The sequence below is a fragment of the Columba livia genome, chromosome 1 (genome assembly GCF_036013475.1).
Source record: "Columba livia isolate bColLiv1 breed racing homer chromosome 1, bColLiv1.pat.W.v2, whole genome shotgun sequence".
Taxonomy (NCBI): Eukaryota; Metazoa; Chordata; class Aves; order Columbiformes; family Columbidae; genus Columba; species Columba livia.
Genome location: NC_088602.1, coordinates 175156495 through 175183249, shown reverse-complemented (window position 1 = coordinate 175183249; position 26755 = coordinate 175156495). Strand labels below are relative to the sequence as shown.

Sequence of the window (26755 nt, the reverse complement as noted above, 5' to 3'; positions counted from 1 at the left end):
GGTGTGAAAACTGGAAAAAAAATAAAACCTACTGAGGGTTAGATAAGATCTCACAAAATCACAATGTATTAGAAAGAAAGCCTACTGGATCCCTCCTTATTTTTTTCTCGCAGACACTGCAGGACCACCATTTCATACTTTTCCCACTGGTTAATTCCTTTTTCCTTCCTTCCTTCTGACTACACAAGTCTGAGGTTCTTCTACCTCCTTAAGCTTCCCCAGGATAACACATTCATTGCCAGGAAGGCAGGAACAATACATCCGGATTTGTTACTGAGAAAAAAAGGGAGATAGCAGAGTTTATTCTGAGAGAGAATGACATGAGGAGACAGGCAGGTACTGCCTGTGCAGTTACGACCCCGCAGTTCCCAGCTATGATCTGTATCCTCCTGCAATGAGCTCTATCCAGATAACACTGAAAAGAATGTTCCTGCCTTGAACCACTTGCAATTTAGAGCACAACAAGGCTTCTAATCATGTGGTTTTGTCCTCACGCAGGCCTGCAAAGATTTCTGAGAGATTCTCAGTGAAACTGCAGCCAATTCCCTCCCTGGGCTACACAGAAGAATGGGGATGGGAGTTTTGTCTGAAATGAAAGCTTCACTTGGAACTTTGTCTGTCTAAAACCAGGGGTTCTTTTTTTCAATGAGATCTTTCTCTTAGACAAAGTGAAGCATAAAGAATCTGGGTTTGGCTGTGATGATAGATAGAGTTTGGTCATCCATCATCTTCCAAAAAAAAAAAAAAAAGAAAAGAAAAGAAAGAAATTAGAACAACTAAATTGTAGCCTCGTAGCCCTTTTCAGGTGACAAGATCACCTGCATTTCCATTTTCTACATGGGAGGTTCCTGCCCAGATGCTGAGCTGTCTCCACCCACCTTTCTGGATGTGAACCTTGCATGAATGTCCAGCAGGCCTGCCAGATGCCATGCAAACCTGCTACTCCATTCTTGACAGTTAAGTAAATAAAGATATATATTATAATAAAAAAAAAAAAAAAGAAAAATCTGTATCTCAGAGAAGAACTACGAGGGCTGTTCCAGAACAAACAAATATCTAACATTATTCTTCTAAGTATTAATCTTTCCCAAGGCTTTGAAGTTTGACAGTGCTATTTCACAAATTCCTATGGGGCTGCTGTACTGCCAGGCTAGAAATCTGACTGTAGAACTAAGGAGGAAAAGAACAGAAAGATCCCCAAACAGAAAAGAAATATTTCAGTCTGACTGGTGAGTATTGCTATTTCTTGCTGCCATGAATTTTCTGTATCTTGCAAAAAATGGAGGGGAGATGACACCTTCCAAAACAAATGGAAATAACTCAATTCCAAATCTGTTACGAAAAATTAGCTGCTCTCCTTGACTTCCCAAAAAACCTCCCTTCAGTGAGATCAATCGAAGTTTGTATAAAGCGTAAGCTCATTTTTCAAACCATAATTTGCCACCTCTGCATTTCTTAACAAATTTTCTCTTTCCCATTGTTTTCTATGTGGCAGTTTTGTGACTTTTTAATAATGTCTTGGCCACCTAGCAGTACTGGCAAAAGGCAAAAGAATTCCTGTAAGAGCAAGTAAAACCCCTCTTTCAAGTGACAGAGAAATGCTTACACTTCATTAACCTTTACTAGAAGCTAGTCACTGGAAAAGTTACTTTGCTAGAATCCACACTATGGTTTCACTCTACAAACCATGAAATGTCAGAATGCTAAATTACAGTAAAATACCGCTCACCTCCTTATGAACCCAAGATTAATGACACGGTGCGGAAGGGAATAGCGGTGCTAGTAGGAGCGTAACAGGTCACGATCACTTCTGAAATAGCTCATCAAGAACAGGCAGCAAAACATCACAGGCGGTTCCCAGAACTGAAGCCCCCGCTTCTCAACCTACCCATCACCGAGACATCGTATTCCACCAGCAGAGTCGCCTCTTGTCCGCATTGTTTGAGAATGCCCATGGCTTCAGCATGTGTCGTTCCCAGCAGCCGGATCCCATCAACACTCAGCAGCCTGTCCCCGGGTTTGATTGTGCCCTCTCTGAAAGGACATTAAAGGAATGATCTCTGTTAATGTAAGATAAACTGATTTGGAGATAATGCCATTTTTATGCAAAGCAATTCTCTCACACCCTCTCTGACACCTATCCTTCTTGCCTTAACACTTAATGTTTACTTTGACAGTGAGAATGTTCAGAGGGCACAGAGGAAAGGAAACAGCTTTAATTGGAAATTCAGTGACTGGAAAACAGCTTAACACATAGCTAAATAATCAAGTCATGTTAAATTGCAACTAAACATAGCTTCTGCTTCAACATATGCTCTCTTTCTGCCTTGTCCACACAACTTCTCTTTCATACATACATAAACACCTCCTCCCACGATATTTTCTTAAAAGGTGCAAACACATGGGTGAAGAGACAGATTGCAAAATATAAATGTCCATTTAAAGATTTTCTTCAAAAATATACTTTACTCAGGTAATTGCATTTTTCTTTGTACCTAAAAATAATTTGGCTATAAATGTACACTGCCTCCCAGGCGTATCTCATAACGCACTCAAGAGTTATAATAGAAAATGAAATACTAATGTTGTCAGCTCAAGAACTGAGGAGAAAAACAAGGCAGCAAGGAGGATGAGGGTGGGAAAAAAGGGTGAGACAAAAAACAAAAGCTCTCTTGAAACGTTAGCTTTTGAATTCATGTTTCCAAGGTCAAAAACAACAATATAAGCTACAGAAAATCAGCCTGCTTTAAATAAATTGCCCCTTAAGTTTCTTGAATGGTTTAAGGACACAAATGCCATTTTTGAAAATATAATTAATAAATATAAATGAAGTTAATATTCTTTCTTTATATAGATCCAAATAGTATTTCATGCAAATATGTTCATTGGGCTAAAACATAAATCTGTACTCAGAAGCTGTCGAGGTGAAGCTACTTGTGAACACACACCAGTTATGTACAAACATCTTAAAATAAGAATACAACAACACCCAAACACATGACAGTATTTTTCTGAAGTGCAAGAGAAAAAGATTGTGGTGTTAGAGTACAAAAAGCATAATTAAGAACTACACTAGTTGCCTGAAGGCTGCAAAGAAATGTGCTCTAATATATTCTAATTATTTTAAGTTGATTTTTGGAAGTGTTTAATGGCAAGGTCTTGAAACAGGCAGCTTACTAAATTAAAGTTCACATACCACATGATATGCTCATCCTCTGTGGTTGCCTATTATTGTTATTATTATTATTACAATTAAATGCATAAACCATGAATTTCAAAGGAACAGGTTTGAATATATCTACTTCACGCCAAATCCTAACTTCTATCCTAAATAATTCACCTTTCACCATTTCTCTTTCACATGCACTCCAGAGAACGATGAATTGTACCTGTCAGCAGGCCCTCCAGGTCTAACACATGTTATTACAACAGGACGAGATTTATTTCTGTCATCATGTGCTCCACCTAGAAAAGGAAAAGTGAGAGAAAACACAACTTCATTTTATTCTTTCATTTCCACGATGGAAGTCTAAATCTTGCATTGTGCACACTTACAGATGGACTAAAAAGATCAAAAACTTACCAGGCCATTAATGTGAACATCCACTAAATTTTACTTTAAATAAAATCAACCTACAGCATGGTATAGATGAGACTTCTACATTTATTATATTTCTACAGAGTGATTCTTAATAAATGTATATTATTTTCTTAGAACCTCTACTCTGCAAATCTCATCTCAATGTGGAAAAAAAACCAACATACTTCAGATTTGCTCAGAATAACGAGTGGCCACAAAGGAATTTGTACATTAAATAAAAAACCCCAAAACACAACAGTTTTCCCTGAAGAAATTAATAATTCATTATTGGGGTATATTAGTTAACCGCTGCATGTTTTCTTCTGTTCTCTAAGTCAGTGATAATACTTTTGTTGTACAATTCAGATGATCAGCATGTTTAATCAGATTTCATACTTACACAAATACTGTACGTGAATCTTTTTTAAGACCTACAATCTTCTTGCTGATTTCAGTGGTAACAGAATCTGGTCTTATGTGAAATGAAGTTTGTCATGTTCTTGGCATAGCTGGTTCACATTTAAGGATTACTCACCTCTTATTACAAATCCAAAAGTGTTCCCCTCTTTATGTAAAGTAACTTCCACAGTTCTAAAGATGAGACCTGATCCTTGCACAGCTAAAAGAAAAGAATTCCAAAACTTAATTACTATTATTTCTCTAATTATACACACAGATTTGCATATTTTCCAATTCAGGATAGCTATTATGTTTCTGGTCATACAACTGGAAAGACTCCATTACAGAACACTAAGATTAAAGACCTGTAATTAAATAAGACTCATCCTCTTTTTGAGAAAATTTTGGGCCAGATCTTTTGCAGATTGCCGATGGTTTGGAAAAAGAGTCTTAGATGCATCTAACAGAAGAGGAATTTGAGCCCTACTGTTAAATTGTGGTATAATTTTGCTTTTCTTACAGCTATAGAAGAGAGCTGGAAAAGATAGAAATACACTGTAAGACACAAAAATGACACATCAAATTCTTAAAGCTACCTATGGAGTTGGTTGTTCAGCCACAAAACAACCTATTTGTGTTGCTTAAAGTCAAGACAGTCAAGATTTATAGGGTGTATCTCTGATCTCAGATTGCTAGATTAAGATGAAAAAAGTATTTTGTATAACAATATTTTTTTTCCTTTTTCAAAACGTAACATGGCTCCTCATCACTGGCAGGTAAAAAAGTCTTTGATTCCTAGTCAAGTCAGTATTTTCTCTGTAAGCCCTAGAGGAGTAGTGCACAGCTGGGTTCGGAAATGAGAAACCCAATGCACAAACCAATGCATCTGGGTGTGATAATCCACTTTACAGAATTTGAAACTACTGTTGTTAGGAGACCAACAACCAGTTTACTCTTAGCATTGGCAGGACAAAACTTCAGCAGGGTGTAAGAGCTTCCTTTTCCAATGGGAAAAGGACACTGGGCAAAATTATGAGTGCACACACTTCCCAGCTTCCAGTAAGATACTGAAAACAGCACAACACACCTAAAGATTAAAAAACAAAACACCCCCAAAAAACCCAAACAAACCAAAACCAAACCAAACAAACCAAACCAAAACCAAACCAAACCAACAAAAACCACCAAAGAAACCCCACAACAAAAACCCACCACACCAAACCAAACCGAAACAGGGGGAAAAAACCCTCCATGAAACATGCTGTAATGTACTGGTTTTGTTTGTTTTTTCAATTCCCTGTTAAAAAAGTTACTGCAGGGAACCAAAACAACCCAGTGAAATCACATAAATGTAATTTCCTTAGGAAAACAGGTGAAAGATTGCCCTCCAAAGCATTAGTTTACATGGCAATAATTCCTGCTACAGCTTGAACGTCAGGACTATGTTACTGAAGTCCACGTGGTTGGTTCCTTTTCAGCTAGAAATGTTTTACTGCCTGAGAAGGACTGAGTTTTGGGAAAGAGAAGACAACTCTTGCCTTCATTCCTACCAAAACTCCCATTTGAAACGTTGAGGTGGCTCATGCTGAAAGCAGCAGCTGGATGCTCCTGCTGCGAGCACTGCCAGGCAGGGAAGGAAGCACAAGGGAGAGTGGGATTACTAGTGCTCAGCCAGATTTAATCCATCATTATTAAAGTACTGACATTTCCCTACTCCGAAACCATTATAGGGGTCTCTCTGAGGGGGCAACTGTGAGAACAACAGTCGCATTTCATTATGGGGGCAGGGAAGGAGGTGCCAGGACTTCACCACAGGACCTACTGGAAAACTTATGTGTATAGTGAAGGCACTGTGTCCAGCTTGTTCACTAGAAGTTAATTGGAACAACGAGACTGCTAATTATCTCCAGTTTTATTAGCTATGCTTCTATGAAGGGGTCAGGAATGCCAAGGACTAAAAGAAAAAAATATGATTGCTACTATAATTTGACATGTGAACAAGAGTGGCACATATTCCGAAAGTGGGTGAAACAGAAGTGCAAATTAAGTGCCAAACAAATAATAATTTGAATAATTTGAATAAGTGCAAAACAACTAATGCTCATGAAACAGCTACATCTCCAGCAAAATAACTCTGAACTCACTGACTTCATTAACTGAAATACTGCATTTGTGAACATGAAGTTCTCTTACCACAAGTGAACGCTAATCAACAGAGAACATTCAAAACATATTGAGGTGGTTGTGACGAGGTCACAAAAGCAACCGAATATGCGATTAGACTAACTCCCCAGTTGCCAGAAAGCAGTGGGGAGTTCGTCCTCTTCTGAGCACCTAAGAGAGTGATGAATTTTTTGGCTTCTATTGCAATGAAAGTCTTTATTTAAGGAATCAAGAGCTTTCTAGCTGGCTCTGCACGTTTTTCTGTCCAAACACCAGCAAACCATATCTTCTCCCCTCCAGTAAGCAGTATGAAGGAGCACACACTCTTTGAAAGGTGTGGCTGGTGCAGGTCCCTTGGTGCCAGGCAGCCACTTGCTGCTCACTCCTTCACTTTAGGTCCCAGGTTTCCACCTCACCATTACTCTGGCTTTCACTTCACATATGAGAGCCTCAATTCCCACAGATTTTTTCCTACAGACACACAGTCACAGGCATAAGCGCAAAAAGAAAGACGAAAGGAGAGGTGAGGAAAACGTTCAGTAGCACTCTGTGACTTCAGTGTCAACATAAATTTGTATTTTGAAGACAGTGAGAAGCCCTTGTTTCAGTCACACAATTCTTGCAGGTTTCTGTAAACCCACAGCCCACCCCACTGTGTCATCTGCTCTAAAAAGGAGATGTTGCCTAAAAGTGATGTAAGAAAAGATGGAAAAGTCTTAAAGTAAATAGTTTATCTGGGAGAGCAGGAAGGGAAGGAAAGGAAAGGCAGTGGCAGAACTTGTAGATATTCATTGGTCTTATCTCAGAAGGTCCTACTATAACATGAAGGATTTTCTTGCCCTGGAATCTATGTAACTAACTCCCAGTATTCAAAACTGTAAACAGACAAATGAAAAAATAGAGGAGGTTGACAACTCTGCTCTGCTCTTGGCTGGATTTATACTCTTAAAACACCTGAGCATCTCTGAGAGCATCTCCCTGTACTGCCAGTTCTTTCATACTGCTGCCACATTCTATGATAAGCCAGAGGAAAAAAACAAAACAAAACAAAACCCAACCACTACCCAAAATGCGGATCACCAAGCTTACCCACCTCACTGCTGACAACACATTTGCTATTCTGCATGGGTTTCTGGTTGCTCTATTACTTACAGACTGGAGGCAGCTCATACTCCACTTCTAAAACAACCCTCTCGCCAACGTTCTTGAGCAGGCTGATGATCTCATCATGGCGAAATTTGGTCAGGTTGATTCCGTTCACAGATTTTATGTAGTCACCTACATCCAGCTGGTCACTCCTAGGAAAAAAAATACATATTCCTTTTGTAAAGACAGATCTGCTGGCCCAGACTAACTAAATCCTTCAAATTACTGTATAGTGCTGGTAAGAAATGTTTTTCCATTCCTCTAGATTAAAACAAGTTGATCTTTGAAATAGAAAGTGGCATTTTAAGATCTTAATCTAGTCTAATTTATTAAAAATAACATTGTTACATTATTAATTTCTGATACAAAAAGAGCTGTACAATAAAGGAGTTGGATGATTTGACTGGTCTGGGCACAGGATCTGGGCAAACATCTTCTTCGTGTCTCTTTCTCTCTTTTTGGGAAGCATCCCAAACTGATTTTTTTTGAAAACAATTGCCTTCACAGCTGACACCACAGCTACAGGGGATAGGCCATAGCCCAAAAGTGTATGTTCTGCTCAGTTACTTTGAACGATTTAGCTTAACTTTTATCTTTTGACCCGTTTCACTCATGAATAACAGTTTTTTGGTTTCCACTGTAGTAGTAAGCAAGGTAGCTATGACTTCAGATTTCTTTTTGATCTTAAAACCAGTTGAGGAACAGGGATGTTTTTTGAATTAAATTATGGTAGTATTATGGTTATGTTTTAAATTTTACTTTTTCCCCTCAGTATTTTATGCTGTTTCTCTCAAGGTTTTGTTCAGGGACACAAAAAAAAGAGAAATAAAATTGATACGATTTAGAAGAAACTTAATTAGTCATAGGATGACTTTCAAATATCTCATTGGTATTTCTAGTTTTTGTCAAAGTAGCCTTGAGGGAAGCGGGAAACCAGCTGTTGCTGTTTCTCTCTGAGCTCTCTGGTCTGATGGGCTGCCATTATAGATCCATCTAGTCACGTATTTGTTAGTGACCTTTCTGATGCCATACGTATTCCTGAAGCAATCACATCTTATAACACATTTTGTAGCTTGAGATGTGGTTACCTAGCAGCGATTCCTCCTTGACGAAGGTTAGATACTCTTGGTTTCCCATCCTTGTCGATTCCACCCGATACTGTAAGCCCTAGGGTGGTGCCTTCTTTTTTCATTAGTTCAACTATTGTTGAACCCTTGAATTCCTCTGTTGAAAGAAAATTATTTGCATTATTAAAATTTAAGCGATAACACAGATGTTGCCTTTCTAAAATGTCATCTACTTCCCAAGAAAATCATTGTGTATGTTAATAACGTGTACATCTGGAGATTCTTTATGTTACAATTCACAAGTTCTGGCCGCAAGGCTCTGCATATAGATAAACCTGAGACATATGTTCTGTAAAAGGCTATTAAAAACAACACCAACGTGCTAGTATACTATACAGACCAAATAAATACAAAGTCTGGCAACACTTACAACTAAGGGTAGTTGTTTCACATTTTTAGAAACGAGTATTTTCACATTTTCTGCTTTCTCCCTCTGAACCCTACATTTTAGAAAGTACTTCAACCGATTAACTAAATGGAAAGGTAAAAGACACAATGATTTGATGGTACTAGAAAATTTAAATCCAAACTCACTTTGAGGCCACTAGTAGGTGTCAGATTTAATCAAAACAATTGAACACAACAAGTATCCAGATGGGGATTGAATGTATCAGGTCTTAACACCTTTATTCCTTATTCTTACACAAATAGATCTCCACTGTAACTCTGTGAAAGCTCTGCAGGACAGGTATAAAGGAAGTGAAGGGCTTTCATAGTTATAGTTGTGTATAAAATTTCCCTCCCATGTTGCCTGGGCTGGGACACCCTCTCCTGGAGTTTGCCCATTTAGCATTATTGGAAAATGCCAAGCTAATCTCACAGACCTCAACAAATGGAGGTCACCTGTAACAGGAAGCCCTGAGCTCTCAAAAAGAGATGTCCTTATTGCACATAGCTGGACAAAGCAATGGACATATGTACAGTTCCAGCACGGCTGCAGCTGTTTGGAAAGCCACGAGGCAACCATACATCATGTCCAGTGTTTCCAGTCCGAGAAGACCTATTAAAACCAGCAGCCGTTGATGTATTCTGGAAAAACACACAAAGTCTTGTAAGATCCACCCAGAAAATGATGACATCCTGGAAGGATCATCCATCTCTCTGGTCATTTCCATATGACTGAGAAGATGACCTGATACATTTTGACCTCAGGATGAAGAACAACTGCCCTGAATGAGAATTGCCAAACCTGAGCAGCACAGAGGTAATGGTTGTCTCTAGCCCTGGTGGAGTATCCTCTAAACCTTGGCAGCACTTCTAATAGGGTTAACTGCTGAATCTTTTGCAGACATAGCATCATCCTATGCAATGTTCCTCCTCCTTTCTAGGTGGCTGACAGGCTCTTCTTTCCATTCTGGCTGACGATGACCTCACTTCAATTATTCACACTTTTGCTGTTATAGAGCATGACTTAAGTGCTTGGGCAAGAATTCTCCTATGCTTACAAAGCTCCTAGTACGACAAAATTCTGCAGTATATTCACTCAGCAGCATGGGTTGTTGAAATGAGTATTTAAGAAGTGGAAGGTGTATTTGTAAAAATATAAGATTACAAGAGACTGTGGGACTTTTCAAAATGTGCCTCTGTGCAGTCAGAAGCAGACAGTAGCACAGCTACCTGATGCATTCTCCAACCTGGTTGACATCAAACCATCATTTGGCATCATTTGGAAGCTACTGAGCTTGTACAAGTTTGCTCGCATCTGGCCTTTTTGACAGTTCAGAAAGAACAGATGTGATTACCTGCATGAAGACATGTTGCATAGCTGCAGGAGAACAAAATGCTGCTTTCAGTTTTACAAAAACCTGCAGTTACTCATAATGATTACAAGAGTTAGTCATGGTACTTGCTGCAACCAAAAATGCTGTACTTCTGCACCCATGATGCAACCTCAGGTTCTTGGCTGATGTGTTACACTTGTTTATTCAGGGTTTACACAATTCTGAGATCTGGAGTCGAAAGGAAAATTCCGCCCTCTCTCCCACCTCCCAAACTGAATCCTTCCCTTGTACTTCTCATGAGTACAACCGGGTTCTCAGAACCATCTAAGATTTCTTTCCTGACAAATACTTTGCTAGAACATGTATACAGGATATCAACAATGCCCTGTGCATGCCTAATCTTTTGCCTTAGCATAATATTGCCACATGTTTTGATCTTTTATGTGGGTTCTGAGTTAGTAGTCCAATGCTGGGAAATACTCTGCTGCCTGAAGTGACATGTAGAACAGATGACCCATGCAGTGCTTTGAGCTATCTAATGATTATATCGTTACCTGCAACTACTGCCATGGAAGTTAATGACTAAGCTCACTCCTCCTTACCATCTACTCTGACAAGTTTCCGTGTGGCTCTGACAACAGAACAGGGACCTCTAAATACTCCTCCTTGGTACGTGGGAGGAAGATAGGCACCAATGCTGTAAAAGGAGTTCTGGCATGAAATGCTCATTGCTGACTAAGGTGACCTAGGAGTACGCAACAGTTTTATTAGGTCTGTCCCTCTTAAAGATTTTGCAGCTTTAAAAAAAAAATAAATAAAAAAAATCATAGCAGGAAGAAATGAAACTACTTAAGCTGGTTTTGCTTCTAAGAGGCCGTTATCACTGAAAGTGCTCTGAATCTGGCCCATTTGATACCTCAGTCTCTTTTACGTCTTTGCCTTCTTAAATCACACATGATTACTGTTCTTATAATGCTATACATCACCTATTTACTAATCTGCACTGTTTTGACATTATTATTACAGAATAAACCCAATGGAGTATTATGAAAATGCCCAATATCTGAACAACCCCAGTTTAAATGTCCCTTCCAACCCTAACTATTCTATGATTCTATTACTTCATTTCCAATCCAACAAGCAACTGCATCTGTACACACTTTCCCTAACTAATGCAAGGTCAGTCTCTATTCTCTAGCTAACATAAAGCTACGTTATCTTTGTGGGCTAAAAATCAAACTTCTTCAAGTATCACCACTCATAATTCATTAGTTAGGCCAACCAGCAAACTCCTAATTATTGAGAAGTCTCTGAGGCCTGTTCTTTCCTACATGAACTCCCACATTGCTAACAACATTAGCATAGCCAGCATCAGAAGGGAAGGCAAGCAAGTTATTTCCAGATTTCTTATAATTTATGAGTAAACCAGGAACTGAATTTACAATCTTTTGCTTAGTGGTAAACTGAATATAGAACACGAGCTTAAGAAACATCTTCATACTCCATAGCAGTTTATGAAGTACCAAATAGCAGAATACCACTCTTGCAGCGCAGCTCTGTGATATGAACCAAATGAATTATCCTAAAATGAAACTGTGTAGAGAGAAAAGATGGTTTCAAGTCTATAAAAAGCCCAAATCAATACCATTTTACACTTCACTTGGAGAAATAGATTGAGAACCTCTTCCCCTCCCACCATTAACCACTCAGCTGCACTCAGTGAAACGCAGCTCCCACAGGTCCTGCCTTCCCTCAGACTGGGGAGGGCTCTGGGCGGTGGGACCTGCACCCGGGACCATCATTGCATCCTGCTGCTGCAGGGATAGACCATCCTGGGCATGTTTGTCCATGCTGCACCAGCTGCTCGACAGCTTTGCTGGGATCCACCTACCTCCAGCACAAGCCTCAGGGATCACGGTGAATACTGGAGATGGGCTTGGCAAGGAGAGTGCAAACACATGTCTTTGTGCACGCACATGAGATGAAAAAGAAGGGTTCTGCTCCAAAGTTTAGCTCTCTGGTTCTGTAAGGTGGAGCACATAGAACAGCTGAACTCGGAATAAAACATTACGCTGTTGTTTTTTTCTTAATTCCTGGTCTGGATGCTCCTCTCAGGGCCACTGCTGCAATATTGTAGTGGTGTGTGCCTGACTTGCAGCAGGATCAGTTGGTGTAACAAGACTATGATCTGCCTTGCAACCTGGCAGCCAACAAGGATAATAACATGGGACAAGAAAACTTCTAAGATAAGCAGGTGCTCAAACACAAAACTGGGTAAACTTTACTGTAAGAAAATGAATAAACAGAACAACTTGCAGGAAAGTAAAATTCAAGAAACACCACGTTAATTTTTCCACAAGGAAAGTAGTATCACGATAACGCTGCTAGAATTTTATACACGATCAGAGTTTTTATAATTTCCTGCCTTTTTATGAATGTAAATAATATGCTTTAATGAATAAAAAGCATGGAAAATAAATGGACTCATGAGATTTCTAAATGTGGAATATATTCACTTCTTCAAAAGTAAAATGAAATACTCAGCTACAGAAGATACTTTTTTCACAGAAAAACATTTGAAAGCTGAGAGAGCTCTTCATAAAAAGTTTTATCATCTATTTCCTATATTCCTGCAATTTTATACCTTAATTTACATATTAAAGTAAAACTGAGAAATATTTGCCTTCATTCCAGATATTGAGTGGGATTTTTTCCATCCCTTTTGTGAAAATCTAATTTTAATATCCAAGAAAATTACTAAAATCTACACAATCAGGTTAAGTTCTTGTATCCTCCACCTAGTGAATAAGCTTGTTTGGTGCAGTTGGGACAGAGCGTAAATAGAACTTAACCTTAAAGTAAAAAACCCCTTTCTGTTATTTTTTCCTACCAAAAAACATACATAATCAATAAGTAATTGGTAAATCTGTTGATAATACGATCAGTGCTGTTCTCATATGGATTTCCCCTGTATGTCAGCAAAAATTCTGCAGAGGAAACATTTTGCTTTACATTCCAGTAGGCATCTCAGGGCTTAATAAGAAATCACATAAAGATAAAGTCAATTCTTAAGAAACAGATAGCAGTTTGTTATACTGGGGAGACTGCATCTACTCAATGTTCCAAGTCCTGCGGGTAGGTGTATTTCTCTGGGTGTGACAAGAGGGATGTCAAGAGATGATCAATGTTCCATTCACTGTTGCCTTTTTGTGACTGGCTGTCACTAACTCCTAAAACACTTAAATTTTTATTAAAAACAAGCAAACAAAACCACATTGGTGAAGAGGATCTGGAAACATGGAGCTGACCTTAACATACTCTCTGCTGTCTCCTCTGGCCTGTGGAGGGACAATCCTCAAACCCAGTCCTAGTTCAGCACCCACAACAGAAGTCAAACTGGCATGAGGTGCACCAGAGCACATTCACAAGACACAACACGCTGCAGTTACCAAATGGACTGTAATTTAAAACAACGCCAATGCAGCAACGCCTTGGGTTGCTGGCTGGACTGATATGACTCTAATAACTTGGATAATGTTGCACAGGTGAAATGTTTTACCCTTTCTAGTGAAAGCAAGGGAGATGGGTAAGGTTCAGGCACTTGCAAAGACCTGCCTAAAATAGATTCAGTTTACATCAACAACTATTCTGATGGTTTGCACAGCATGAGATAACCCTTTTTTTTCTCTTTCCAGCTATAAAAGCATCTACAAGATGATTCTGCTATTGCAGAAACACCATCTAAAAAAATAAATACCTTCAACCAGCGCTTATAAACTTGAAAAAGTCCGACTGTTGCCTGGCCTAGGCATGACATAGGAAAGCCAATAATGTTGTTTTATCGTGAACCACAGGCCACAAGACATAGGACATGATCACGTAACTCACTGAAAACAGCAGTACAGCTCACATCTGGGTTGGTTCGTTTCTCACCTAACAAGAGCTTAGTTCTTGTGCTATTTGGTTTTGGGTACATTTTTCATATTCTAAGGCACAGAAATGGATACCGTGGCAGCCAACTTTCTTTACATCAAAACTGAGGCATAAAACAGAAGTGGTCTTCAATTTAGCATCAAACATAAGAATTACATTTGAAACTCTGTTTATACACTAAAAGGTTAGAAATAAAGATAAATATCCCAAACTGAAATAAAATAACCATCAACTGAAAGCCAGTAACAGACAAAAAAATGCCTCTTAATCCTTAATAACTTCAACTTAGCAGAAGTGTATTGGAAGAAATGTGATATATGATGCAGTTATTGAATCACAACACAGTAACTTCAGTAATTACATTTCAGGTGTGAAAAGTTTAGCAGGGCTATACACGTAAGACCCTTTCTACAAAAACAACTATTCTTTGTGAGTGCAACAAACTCACAATCAGCTTTTGGAGAACTGCGTTTCACTTTTCATGGTGACCAGAGTTCAACCATGATTACCTTCTGAAGACGCAACATTTCAATCCCACAGTGGAGTTCTAACAAACTGTCCCAGTGCTGTTCCATTGGCAGCACAGCCACGCCAGCAATGGCACACGTGCAAGAGCCAGCGTCCCGCTCAGGTCTGAATCCACCCCTCGTAGACAGGAGTCGTAGAAAACATTTGTCAGAAAACGCAAAAACGGCATTGAATGGCATAAAATCAGTTTTCACAGAGAAGCAGCTTCACACAGCAGTGATTTCTGCATAGCAGTCTTACAAGGGACGGTGTTGTATGAGGATGCTGCTTTAACTGAGAGGGGAAAAGCGGCCCATGGAAGCAATGGTATAAGAGGCAGAGAGGTTTCTCCAGTCTAACGGTGGCAGATATGCAAGCTAAGGTAGGAGCTGGATGGCCACATGGCTAGAAGCTTCTCCAAGTAACACAAGTGCTAGTAAGGGAACAACAGATTTTTTTGGTCCTCAGGATGGTCCTGCTTGCAGAAATTCCAGAATGAAATATAGTTTTCAATTTTATTTTAGTTTTCAGTTGGCTTTTGCCCACAAGTGGGTGGCACAATTATGCAAAAAAAACCAGAAAATCAAGAATGCATGTCAATACTCACATACAAGCAGCCTGAAATTGCCTGTGATGTTACTTTGATAGATACTGTGCATTCAATGAGAGTAACTTGAGTTATCTCAATATAGATGATGGCATCTAATTTTTCTAACAGCTGGGACTACTGGGATTTTTTGTCAGTGACCACTTCTGAATTCTCCTTTCTGTAGTTTGTTTTTCACTCTGCATCAAGGACTGAAAGTATCAGGCCTCTCTACATCATCTTGAGACAGCTGGTGGCAAGGCTCACGAAGGAATAAAATTAATGCAAAAAGAAAGAAGATACGTGTGAAAACATTTTTTTTCCATTCTACCTAGTTTTGGACGGTGTGTGAGAGTCCAGTGCTGGGGAAGGGCAATATCACAGCCACTGAGAAATGTTTAAGAGGGGTTCTTATTTTTAAGGTATCTGTCATTTTTCACTCATATGCTTCATGTTTTCTCAATAAAGGTCAATTCAGAACAACTGCTTAGAAGGAAATTAAAAACATACAACATTGCAGGTTTATAATACCCATTAGAGGTAAAGAGTCGAATTATGAGCTTGAATTCTTACAAGTATATTGAAGAACAATCAACATATTTTAATTAAAATGAATTTAGAAAGTAAGATACATTTCAAGTTTGAGTGTCAAAAATAACATAATTACTATTCGTAGTCCCTGAGCAAATCTTGGCAGAGAAATTCAATTAGAGGAAAAATTATTAATAAAATTATAAAACATTAAAATATCTAGCTTCAGTAAACAGGAATACTTTAAGAAGAAGACGCATATTTAGTGGAAACATAATAACAAAACTTTTTTCTTCACTGTCATCTACAAAGAAAAGATATTTTATCCCTGACATACCACTGTGCAACATGGTTGGAATAACGATGTGGTATGAATCACAAACTCGCTCAGTGATGTAGGGTAGCTAAAGCACATTTATTCCTTGAGCTAGTTGTGAAGTTGATGGCCTTGGATTTCTTCGGGGAGTATCTACCCTATCTGTTGATCGCTACCTGTGTGCTTGAGAATTTGGAATAATCAATTTAGTTATATTGGGATAAGGACCCATTCCACCCTGAGGCACTTCTAAGCAGTTTCAGCAGGTTCAAACATTTTTCTGCTTCCACATCATCTATGGTGGTAGTTAAATTTCTGAACATTTGTGAAGGCCAAAGGAGCTCACTGAACTGTCAAGGTGGAGCTTTCTAAAGCAACAACATTGGAGGGTACAGCAAAATAAGTACAATGATGAAACAATTTGATAGTCTCAACCTTTACAACCACTTCAACAGACAATATGGTGCTTTCCTGACCTCAAACCTCTTTGCTTCAACACAATGTCAGTTTATTGCTTGGATGGGGAATGGGTAGAAGGTACTTTTGAGTTAGAGCTTCTATAGAGCATCTATAGTTACCTCAAATTTGTGTCTCCCACATAAAACAAGTGTCTCCTTTTGAAAATTTTGCTTTGTGCTATAAGCAACCAAGTCCAACTCAGAAATGGCCTGTGCACCAGCTGCGCTTCCCTAAACGTCTGTTAGGCACTACCAATGACGAATGGACAGAGCTCCAGGACAACATTAGTCTTATCTAGATTTCTGCCTGAACTGGATGACGGCTTCGGTAACCCACCTCCCTTGCTAGTGGAAGGCCTGCTGCACAGAACAGCACAGAGCTTTGACACTGACGTGGTATTTTGATTTATAAAACTTCTTCCCATCATTTTGATGGTTTAACTTCCAACTTCCTCTCTATTTCCATTACTGAGAAATTAGCACCAGAAGAACTCTTGCTAATTAGTGCTTATTTGTACTGAGGTGACAGAGAAATGAGGCCTGACAGTTCCAGTTTCTCTGCTTTCTACAGTTACAAAAATGGATCGGGCAGGATTGATTACAGGACTGATTGTGTCTGTGCATTTCAAGGAATCACCGTGAACAATTCTCTCCCTGATCTCCTGAGTGACACAAGCAGAGAAACATGATATAGTGATATCTGCAGCTACAGATTAGCTTTTAGAAAGATATCCAACACGGCTCTGAAAGCATCATGTGATGGAAAATCTCCTACATGCACAGGTAATTTCTATCTGAATTGGAGTAGACAAGGCTTCAAGCCCAAGATCTCATTATACTACCACCATTACACTCAGGATCTCCCTGCAGATACGGAACTGTAACCTCTGATCAAATCACCTCTTAATCTTCTTTCCATTTTAGATTAAGAACTGCCTGAATTGCTTAGGTTTTGCAGCTCTTTCCGATGTTTCAACATCCTGTAGCTACCAGGTAAATTTTAGCAATAGTGCCATTAGTTTCCATTTCTCCATTTGAGCTGTCATTTACCTTTACTAAACATACTTTGAGTTGCCCGGCATGGTCTACAGTTACTATACAATTTAACATTTTAGTTAATACAATATATCAGTTTTCCTTTTTATGACTAGTATTATGGCAAAATTGAAGCAGTAAGGATCAGAAAATAATATAGTAACAGTCAGTAGAACTTTTCCTAGTACTTGGATTAAGGAGCAGATATTTCGTATTTTCAGGGGTCGTACACCTCTTTGTTTGTAGAACACAAAGCTGAGTGATATATACACCCCATCTTTCTACTTGGTAGTAATGAGGGAGATCTGCTATGACAAAAGGGTTTATTATCAAAGTCTCTGGGGGGAAGATTAGACAATCCTTATTGGAAAAAATGGGAAACGAGAGTGAATACTTCCTACAGGTTCCACTTTTTGTCCTTTGTGCTTAGTGATCACTGATACCTTTATGGTTTCCCTACTCTCTACCTTTGCAGGAAACTACAACCCAGAAACGTCCACATCTAGAAGACAGTAGTCCAAAAATAGGCTAAAAGAACGCATAGCTATGAATGTTTTAAAAACTGATCTGATAATGACTCATTGTTTTTCTATACTTCAGTCATGTAAAACTGAAGTTAAAAGGATGGCTTAGGGGACAACTTAATATGCAACCACACCTGACAAATAGGATGCACTTAAGTTTTTATTAGATGTTTATAGTAGAAAAAAAAAAAACCACACCTGTGACAAAAGGACCATTAACTTACTCAATATTCAGGATGAAGAAAAAAAATAGAGTTAAAGACAAAGGAAAAGCAGGGTTAAAGAACTACAAAATAAACTACTGGCTTATATTAAAGTTTGCCAAATCACAGGAACAGTGATGCCTTTAGCTGTCAATAAACTTTTAAAATCCACAAGGATTTACTATTTCTGTAAAAGAAGTTTGCCAACAGGAAAAAAATAAATGAAAAAAAGAAAAGGAATAATTCAGGCATTTCTCAGCTGCTAACCTGTGCTCCATAACTCTCTAATCAATCTCTGTACTTAGTCCCTCAGGTTTCATGTATGCATAATGAACTAATAGCAAAGAGGAATGAAGACAGATGCATTCATTTGCATCAACTAACTCATTAGATAGTCAAGCTTGCTGAGCAAATCATTGCAGCAAAACAGTAAAATGCACAACTGCAAGAATATACCTATGTGATTTCTTTTGTCATTTCAATTGCCAGCATATGCCACAGAATTAGCACAGAAACTGAAATGGCATCACATTAGCGCCTAGTAACATTGCACGCGTTAGCCTGTGAGACAATGGGAACATTTTCCATCTTCAGGTCACTTCAAGAAGCTGCATGCAGTTCTCAGCAAAAATCTGAATGTGACATCAATGTAAGAGGCTTATATTATCCTGGAGTTGTCTTATTATTACCTTCCTCAAGAAAAAAATTACTTTCCTCTGTCAAACTCAAATATGTGATGCATGTGTTATAGGAAGGTTCTTTGGCTTTTCTTTCAACATTTCCTCTTATCCTTCAGAAACTTCAGGTGAAAAAGAACAAAGATGATTACACGTGCCTGCCTCTCCAAAAATATGAAGACACGTTAGCTATATATTCTGGTACTTGTCTATTTCAAACACACATCTCATTCATCATGTTCACTGCAACGGCTTTCTCTCCTTTCAGTGACCAGGTTAAGCCATAGACAGACGGGTAAGTATCTCTATGAATTGAAGAAATAGCTAAAAACTTCAAATGTACTGAAACCAACTCAGCTAAACAGTACTACCTAGAGGCTTCAATGACATCTTTCACTTCAAGCAAAATGTGATGTACGGAATCTCAACAAGGATGCTAACAGAGGAAACTGCTAGCACGACTCAAAGCACACCTGTTGAAAATGCTTACTTAAAGTAAGATTATCTGTGAAAAAGAGCTGTCACTTAATCAAGGCTGTTCTTAAACAGAAATAAACTGCCTGCTTGTGAGCACTTCTTCAGGTTGCTGACTCCTCACAAACAACTCACAAGATGTGCCTGTCCCTGTTTCTCCTCTGCTGTTAAAGGAAATATGGCATGTTTTTAAGGAAATATTTTAATTCTAAATAATTTTAAGTTTACAAAATCAGCTAAAGAACCTCTCAATACAGAGGCCTCAGCACAGAGATCTTCTATTATCATTTACAGTACAATTTGCTAACCAGAACTAGAGGAAAAACTACGGGAAAATTATCTTTTTACATTTAATATAGTTCCAGTTTGGTATAAAACTTCTGAAACCTTTTTTTTCTAGATATACCAACATGTGGTGGTTTTGAAATGAAATAAAACTTCTGCTCCCTGTGACCTGTATCTTTTTGCTTCACTGCTGCTTACGCTGGGCTGTTCCCAGCTGCACGTCGTGCCCTGTGCCCAGAAGCCTGGAAAGGCTGGAGACCCCAGGGCAGAGTGGTTCATGTGCAGTTCAGTTATCCTTTGTCACTACATTTATAAACTACCCCAGGTTTAATAAATCAATGCTTTTCAGCCGAGGTCTGCGCCACTGGGAAATTTCCATCTAGATCAGGCACTTAGCATCAGCAATTGCCATTCATTTCATCTGAAAAGACCGGTGCTCAAATCTTCTTTTTCTTTGTATCACTATGGTGTTAAATTGCTTTGAAAAATTGTGATAGGCTTACTCACGTGACTAAACCAATCACAACGGCACAAATCATACATTGCCTGTCCCAAGTACGACACCAAATGCATCAACCTGAAGTAGTTGGATTCCTTAACTCCCACTTTCAGACGCTTTAATGCAAAAGAACACTGTCATTTAGACCTTAGAAATATAAAAACCTAATCCCCTCCTTTGTTTTGCTATGTCAGATTAACACTTTGACAGTAACAACAAACTATTTCATGTGCTTCCTTTTAATCCATTAATTCCTGGCAAATAAACTGACCAGAGATCTAATGATTAATACAGACTCAAATTTGGCAGCTGTTACCTCTGAGATTTCTAAGGATGTCACTCCAGTCCTTAACTTGTATCACATACTCAAATTTAACATCTTGATATTTTCCTAACTTACAGCCTGTCCTATAGTTTGGGCATACATATAAACAACAGCATATGCCAGACATGCAGATGTGTTTATAATTTCTGACATTTTTATAACATCACTTACCTTAGCACTGTTAATGAGACTGTATCGTACCAGCTTGAATGTACCTTATGGAGCTAAGATTTACACCAGCAAAGAACATCTGGCATGGTAAGATCTGCTTTTATTCCTAAGTACACAACCAACAGTTCATCAAAATGGCCAGAAAGATTAGCACCATCCACAGGCACAATTTAGAATTTCCTAAGGAGGTCAGGTAAGGCTGCTGATGGTATCTAATACTGCACAGAGCTATTTACCTAAACTGGAAAATTCAGAAGAATCACTAACAGCAAATGTTTCTAGACAGAATCTTGATTTCCAAAATTTAGCTTATTCTGAAGGTCACCCCCTCCAAGTTTGTTTTTTTTTTTACTGAAAATATATGGGAAAGGTGATTTCTGCCTGAACAAAACTATCCAAAAAACACATTTGCCCTAATTTCTTCTCAGCATTTATAAAACATGGTCAACTATTTAATGGGTTTTTCTTCTAAGCTCGCTCTGCATAAATGTCTTGCAAGTCACATCCCAAAACCCCGTTTCTGCTAAGGGCAGATTTACATTAACAAAACGTCCCCAACATGACTATGTAAGTGTGGATATAATGTCAAACCCTCCCAACAGAGATGAAGTCATAATGGGGGAAAAAAGAAGCCAATAAAATTTAGACCATTTGTCAAGCAAAAGTAAAGGGACAGCACTTTTGTGCTGATGTCACTTTGCCTACCCTGAAGTTCTGCTCATTTAAAAATACTGCAAAATTCATCCTTCCAACCAACCCGGGTTCACCAGCAATATTTTCCAGGAAATATCTAGTTTATCCGTCTTACAGAATGCCTGTAAGAAGAGTCTCTGCTCTGGATTTTCCTTCCCTTCTTGGTTTAGCAAAGTCTGGAGCAGGTGATCTTCAGGCCATAACAGGTCTGTGCGTTCATGCTTTTCCCCAGGGAAGACTCAGCACTTATGATGGAGATAGAGGTACCAGCCTAATACTAACTGCTACCACCTGATAGGAATATTTGGTATGGTTTTGCATTTATAGTGTTTAATTTCAAATCATAAATGCATTAGAAAAATACAAGATGATGCCCTGATATCTCCTCATCGTTGCCATGTATTGACTACTGATCCATGACTATTTTTATAGGGTAGTGGATATATCAAAATGCGCACTGGATCAGCATATGAAGTGTTCTAGACTGTACTCCAACTTTGTACATAGACAAAATTGGGACTATAAAATGTATCCATAACTCGTCAAAATTACTCTGAGAGTCCCAACGCCCTTAACTCAGATGATGAAAAGCTCATCTTACCATACACTACAGTCATGTCCAGCTATCAAACCAGCTGGCCAGCACTTCAGCTAAACTGACTTACTAAAACAGCCTGCCTATTATGTTGTATGGTGTGGGATTAAGTAAGTCGAGCTACATGATTTTTATTATGTTCCCATCCACTTTATGCTCTCTATTGCACCATTACCTTTTGTTAGTGGGTAAGGAATAAAGCTCTTAGATTTTAACAGTCTCATTAGAGTTTGGTACCATAAAATTGCAGAAATTCCTCACTAGGCATCTGGTTTTGTAGCTACAAGTTGGTAACGACTTTCAAATACACTTGCTAAATTTTCAATTCCAAAACTAATGATGTATCTTTCAGCCAGAACTCAATCTGAAAAATTTTTGGAAAAGCATACGCATTTCCTCCTATGTAAACATATTCCATGCAAGTTATTTAGAAATTATTATTAATTTTTGACTGTACTGCAGTGTTAATTATTCTTGATAGATTTGGTCCATTTTGCTGCACTCTTAGTCTATTGGCAAGATTTCCCTATACAATCTCTATCAATTTTTACTTCTAACTTTTGTTTAGAGCAGCAATATTTTGGGGATCAATAGTCACACTGTCTTATCAGGTACGATCACCCATAGTTTGCCAGTGATGTCTAAAATTCAGCTGCAGCATGTGCCCTTCATTTTTCTGACATTAGGTTTTTAATAACACAGAGGTCAACGCTCCTTTTCTACATAGTTTATCTGACAAGTATTTGGGGTCACAATGTCATCTAATATGGGAAGAAGGTCTTGGCAGGATCTTGTCTCAGAATTAACTGTTAGGTTGGGCTTGTTTTGCTTTACTGATAAAATCAATTAGCATTGAAGATCGGCACTTATTCCTGCTTGGATTGATATTCACAGTGTTCTGCCAATGTTTTCTGTGAATAAGAACATTAAGATATCTCGATTTTGGACTCGTTGCTATTTTAACCTATTAAAATTCTCCTTGCTTTGCTTTTTGTACTCTTTTCAGTTTGTTAATAAGTGAGACTTTACTGAAAAGCCTTCTTTATGCACTTTATCACACATTAGTGGATTCCGAAGACCACACAGACACAAAATGAGAATGATATCTGCAGTTTGGACAAGGACAACAAACAAAAAAGATAAGCATCTACATTCTACTAGCCTGTAAATCACCCACAAAGTTAATAAAGTCTCTCGCTCCATTAATTTAAGAGGTATGAACGGATGTATGCACCTACATATCGAAAAACCAACCAATCAAACAAAAGCAACAGGTGTCTAGTAAATTAATTATGAAATTCATTTGGACAGAAAAGGATTTGGGAATCTGGCAGGTGATCAAAACCCTCACTAGTCAGAATAATTAATACAAATCATGAATACATAAACATGGCAGTTTTACACAACAATACTTAGTACACATTTATATTTAGTGAAGTAGTGACCGTCTCTTGGATACTTTATCTTATTCTTGTGACACAATTCAACAAGATTATAACTAACCGAACGGAGGGCAGGAGAGTCAGAAAGGAGCTTACAGAAAAGTTAAAGAAACACACCTGGGAGCAAAAGACCCCAGAAGCACAACTTGCTTTAAAAAAAGGGAGGATTAAATGGTGATTTCGTAATGAAGTACCTATAAGGGACGAAGAGAATATTTATGAAAAGCAACTCTTCATCATAAATAAGATGAAGCTGAAACCACAACTGCTCAGGCTAGAAATAAAAGCGGTCAGGCTAATTAACCACAAAAAGGCTGCAATGGGTTTTGTATCACTGGCAACCTTAAATAGATTGAATGCCCCTCTGAAATACAATTCAAATACAATTTGAAACATAAGTAAATTCAGGGAAGTTGTATGTTTAGTTTAGATGGACACCAAGGACACTTCTGGCCCATGAACTCCATGTAAATTCACAATAAAAACAGCAAACCCTGAAAGGATGAGCTCTTTCTTCTTACCACAACCAAACAACTAGTTTGTAATGATGCTATAACTAACGTGTGGTCTTACAGCTCCTATACAAAACAGTCATACCTAGCTCTTTTTTTCTATACTACGAAGCAAGAATTTGCACCTGTCTGCCCACATACCAGGAACGCGATGAGGAACACGCACAAGCACCGAAGTCTCTTTCCCTCTTTTTGATTCTAACCAGCATGAAAGAAGCTATTAAACAAACAAGTAAAGAAACAACCTTTTATCCACATGAAACAGTTTATACCACTTTATATTGGCAAAATGGAAATGCAATTTTGTAAAAAGAGAAAAAAATAGATTTTGATGTGAAAGTCAAGGTTTACAGTCAGAACTAGTATCTTTGACCCACTGATACAGCTGAAAAGAAGAGCCAAGATATTATCCAGATCTGGGATAGCATATTTTGGTGTGCTGTTATCTTGGTAAATGATATATTATTTCCTATGCCCTGAATTTAAAATCACTGCAGAAACTGAATGGGAGATTATTAAAAAAAAAAAAAAAAAAGGAAGGTATACACATAATTCCTTTAAAGAGGTGTTGGAAAATATATCAGAAACTTCATTTAAAAAACTAAAGTTAATTATGTATAGCTGTAAGATAAAAAGAATCTATCAACTGCAAAAAGACCCAAGTAGGCAAATGATAAAAAATTATCCTCAACTTCTCAGGTTAGCAAATTACTCAGACCTTAAAGGAACGTGCTTGGATTTCTTTTGCTATATTATTTGTATGCTTCTGCCTACAGCACTGTGGGACATTTCAAAGACAGCAACGCCCTGCTGGGTCAGATTAACGCTCCTTCTAGTCCTGCTCTACCTTGGAAAGTAAGAAAATGAGGTCCTGTTTGGGGAGAGAACGAGAGCCCGCCTGCTTTGTCAAGTCCAGTACTGCCACGTTAGAGGGTACCACGCTCCCCAGTCTTTGTAATATTTACATATGAATGTCTTGCCAATTAATTCATTTAGTCCTTTCTGAATCCACTGACTCAGTCTGAATCCACACATTTACTGTTTACTCTTCCTCTCTGGTGATACTGGATTGTGGAGGATGGTCTTGATTAAATGATGAAGAAATCAGTTATTTTTGCTCCAATACAGGACTGATAACAGTATAGATAAGACTGTCGAACAGGTTTCCACCCAAGAGAAAAAGATATTGCTTGAAATTTTTTTAATACATTTCCTCAATTCTGAACAGACTGGAGAACCTGAGCATCCTCAGGAATCTTCTTCTCATGTAATTTCCATTTCTCTGAAGACACCCCCCTTCCTCCCCTCTCAAAACCCAGCTGTGCTATCTCGTGGAAAGGCAGTGGATTTCAAGAACTCAATATCAAGCTTTAGCTTCACAGTTACCTAAGACGACAAAGAACCTCTGGTAGCTTTAAAGGGTTGTTCTGCCCCACAAAGGACAGGCAAAGTCCAGTTTCACAAAAGAAGAGTTTTACAACTTCTTGTGGTCAGCAGAGATTATTCGGATTGGTGAGTCTTGTGTTCAGCCAGGAACGCACTGTGATCAGGTACAAACACAGGGTTACAGACCTCCCTGTGCTTGTCACTTCTTGCCATGACTTTAAAGAGCATATGGCTTTCTTCCCTCTTCCAAACTCACCCAGCCTGTCCAGCTTGTCTTTTAGAGTCTAGGTCTCCACACTTCTCAAGCTGACTATCGACCGTCTGTGTTCGCTTTTTCCTAGTTTCTCTCTCCTCACATGGCCTCTACAGCCTGCTCCCTCTTCTAACTGAAGCCTTTAAAGGAGAATAAATTTTTCAACACACATCACCAACACTTTGATTAAAATGAATGAAACCAGCCATCACAGGGATGTTCTTCCCTTTGTGGAGTTCAGAGAGCATGCCAAAGGCGTGCAGGAAAACAACCAGGAGATGGGACTTGCAACCCAAGGAGATTCTCTGATGCTTCCCAGCCTATTTCAGGTCCTAAGCACCACTGAGAAACCCTGTGGTGTCCCAGTGACAGCAAAGGCAGGCATGAGGGACCTGTGCTTCAAAATAACCAATGGCCAATGGAGTACATGCACATACACACACTGCAAGCACATTTGCTGAATTCAGAACAATTCACTCAAAATTGCCATCTCTGCTCCAAAATATGTGTGTGCAAGGGCTAAATAGCTGAGACGGTTTTTTGAAATGATGTTATATTTACTATATGGGGTTTCACCCTCATCATACTACATATAAATGATTTTGCTGGTAAAATCTGCAGCTGGAATAATTTAATACATTGTATTTTGAAGGGCTGAAGCTTGGTAAAATTATATGCAACTAAATCCAAATACCCATAGATGAAAGCGTTTGGTACTATCAGCAACAAATCCCACTATTGGCTGTGCCCATAATCAACTTTCATATAGAAGTGAAAATGGTTTAAAGATATTTAACTTTTCGGACCTCATATCCGTCAGATATTTGAAAAGGTGCATGTTCCTAATGTACAGTATTGCCTTCAATGCATTTTCTTTTTCATTTATGATAAAAGGAATTAAATTAGATTATTCTCTATTTTAATCCTCTTCAGTATTAAAAAACACTAGCATGGTAGCAGATCTGTAAAGAAAATGTATAAATACATCATCAGCAATCTCATTTAGGTAAGAACTTAATGGGCTTTTTTTATTTTCTACAAGAGCCAAATTTCTTTTTGATTTATCTGTGTATGAAACGTTTATATGAATGACACACATGAAGTCATTCCAACAAAGTTATTTTGGTGGAAGGGAGGGAAAGCAAGGAAGAAATCTTACTTCTTTCAGTACTAAATATGTAAAAGCAAATTCAGGAATATCTAGTGTTGATGGG

General features: G+C 38.4%; 1 protein-coding gene across 20 annotated transcripts in view; it reads right to left on the bottom strand.

The window, feature by feature from the left end:
- The window catches only part of GRIP1 (glutamate receptor interacting protein 1), a 326528-nt gene that overhangs the window by 73795 nt on the left and 225978 nt on the right, over positions 1 to 26755 (bottom strand). For all 20 annotated transcript variants that reach the window (XM_065048544.1, XM_065048495.1, XM_065048514.1 and 17 more), the window contains 5 exons: positions 8377 to 8512; positions 7295 to 7440; positions 4116 to 4199; positions 3390 to 3465; positions 1889 to 2034 (listed from right to left, as the gene is read on the bottom strand). In XM_065048544.1, the coding sequence (XP_064904616.1) occupies positions 1889 to 2034; positions 3390 to 3465; positions 4116 to 4199; positions 7295 to 7440; positions 8377 to 8512 (588 nt within the window). The remainder of the gene's footprint in view (positions 1 to 1888; positions 2035 to 3389; positions 3466 to 4115; positions 4200 to 7294; positions 7441 to 8376; positions 8513 to 26755) is intronic.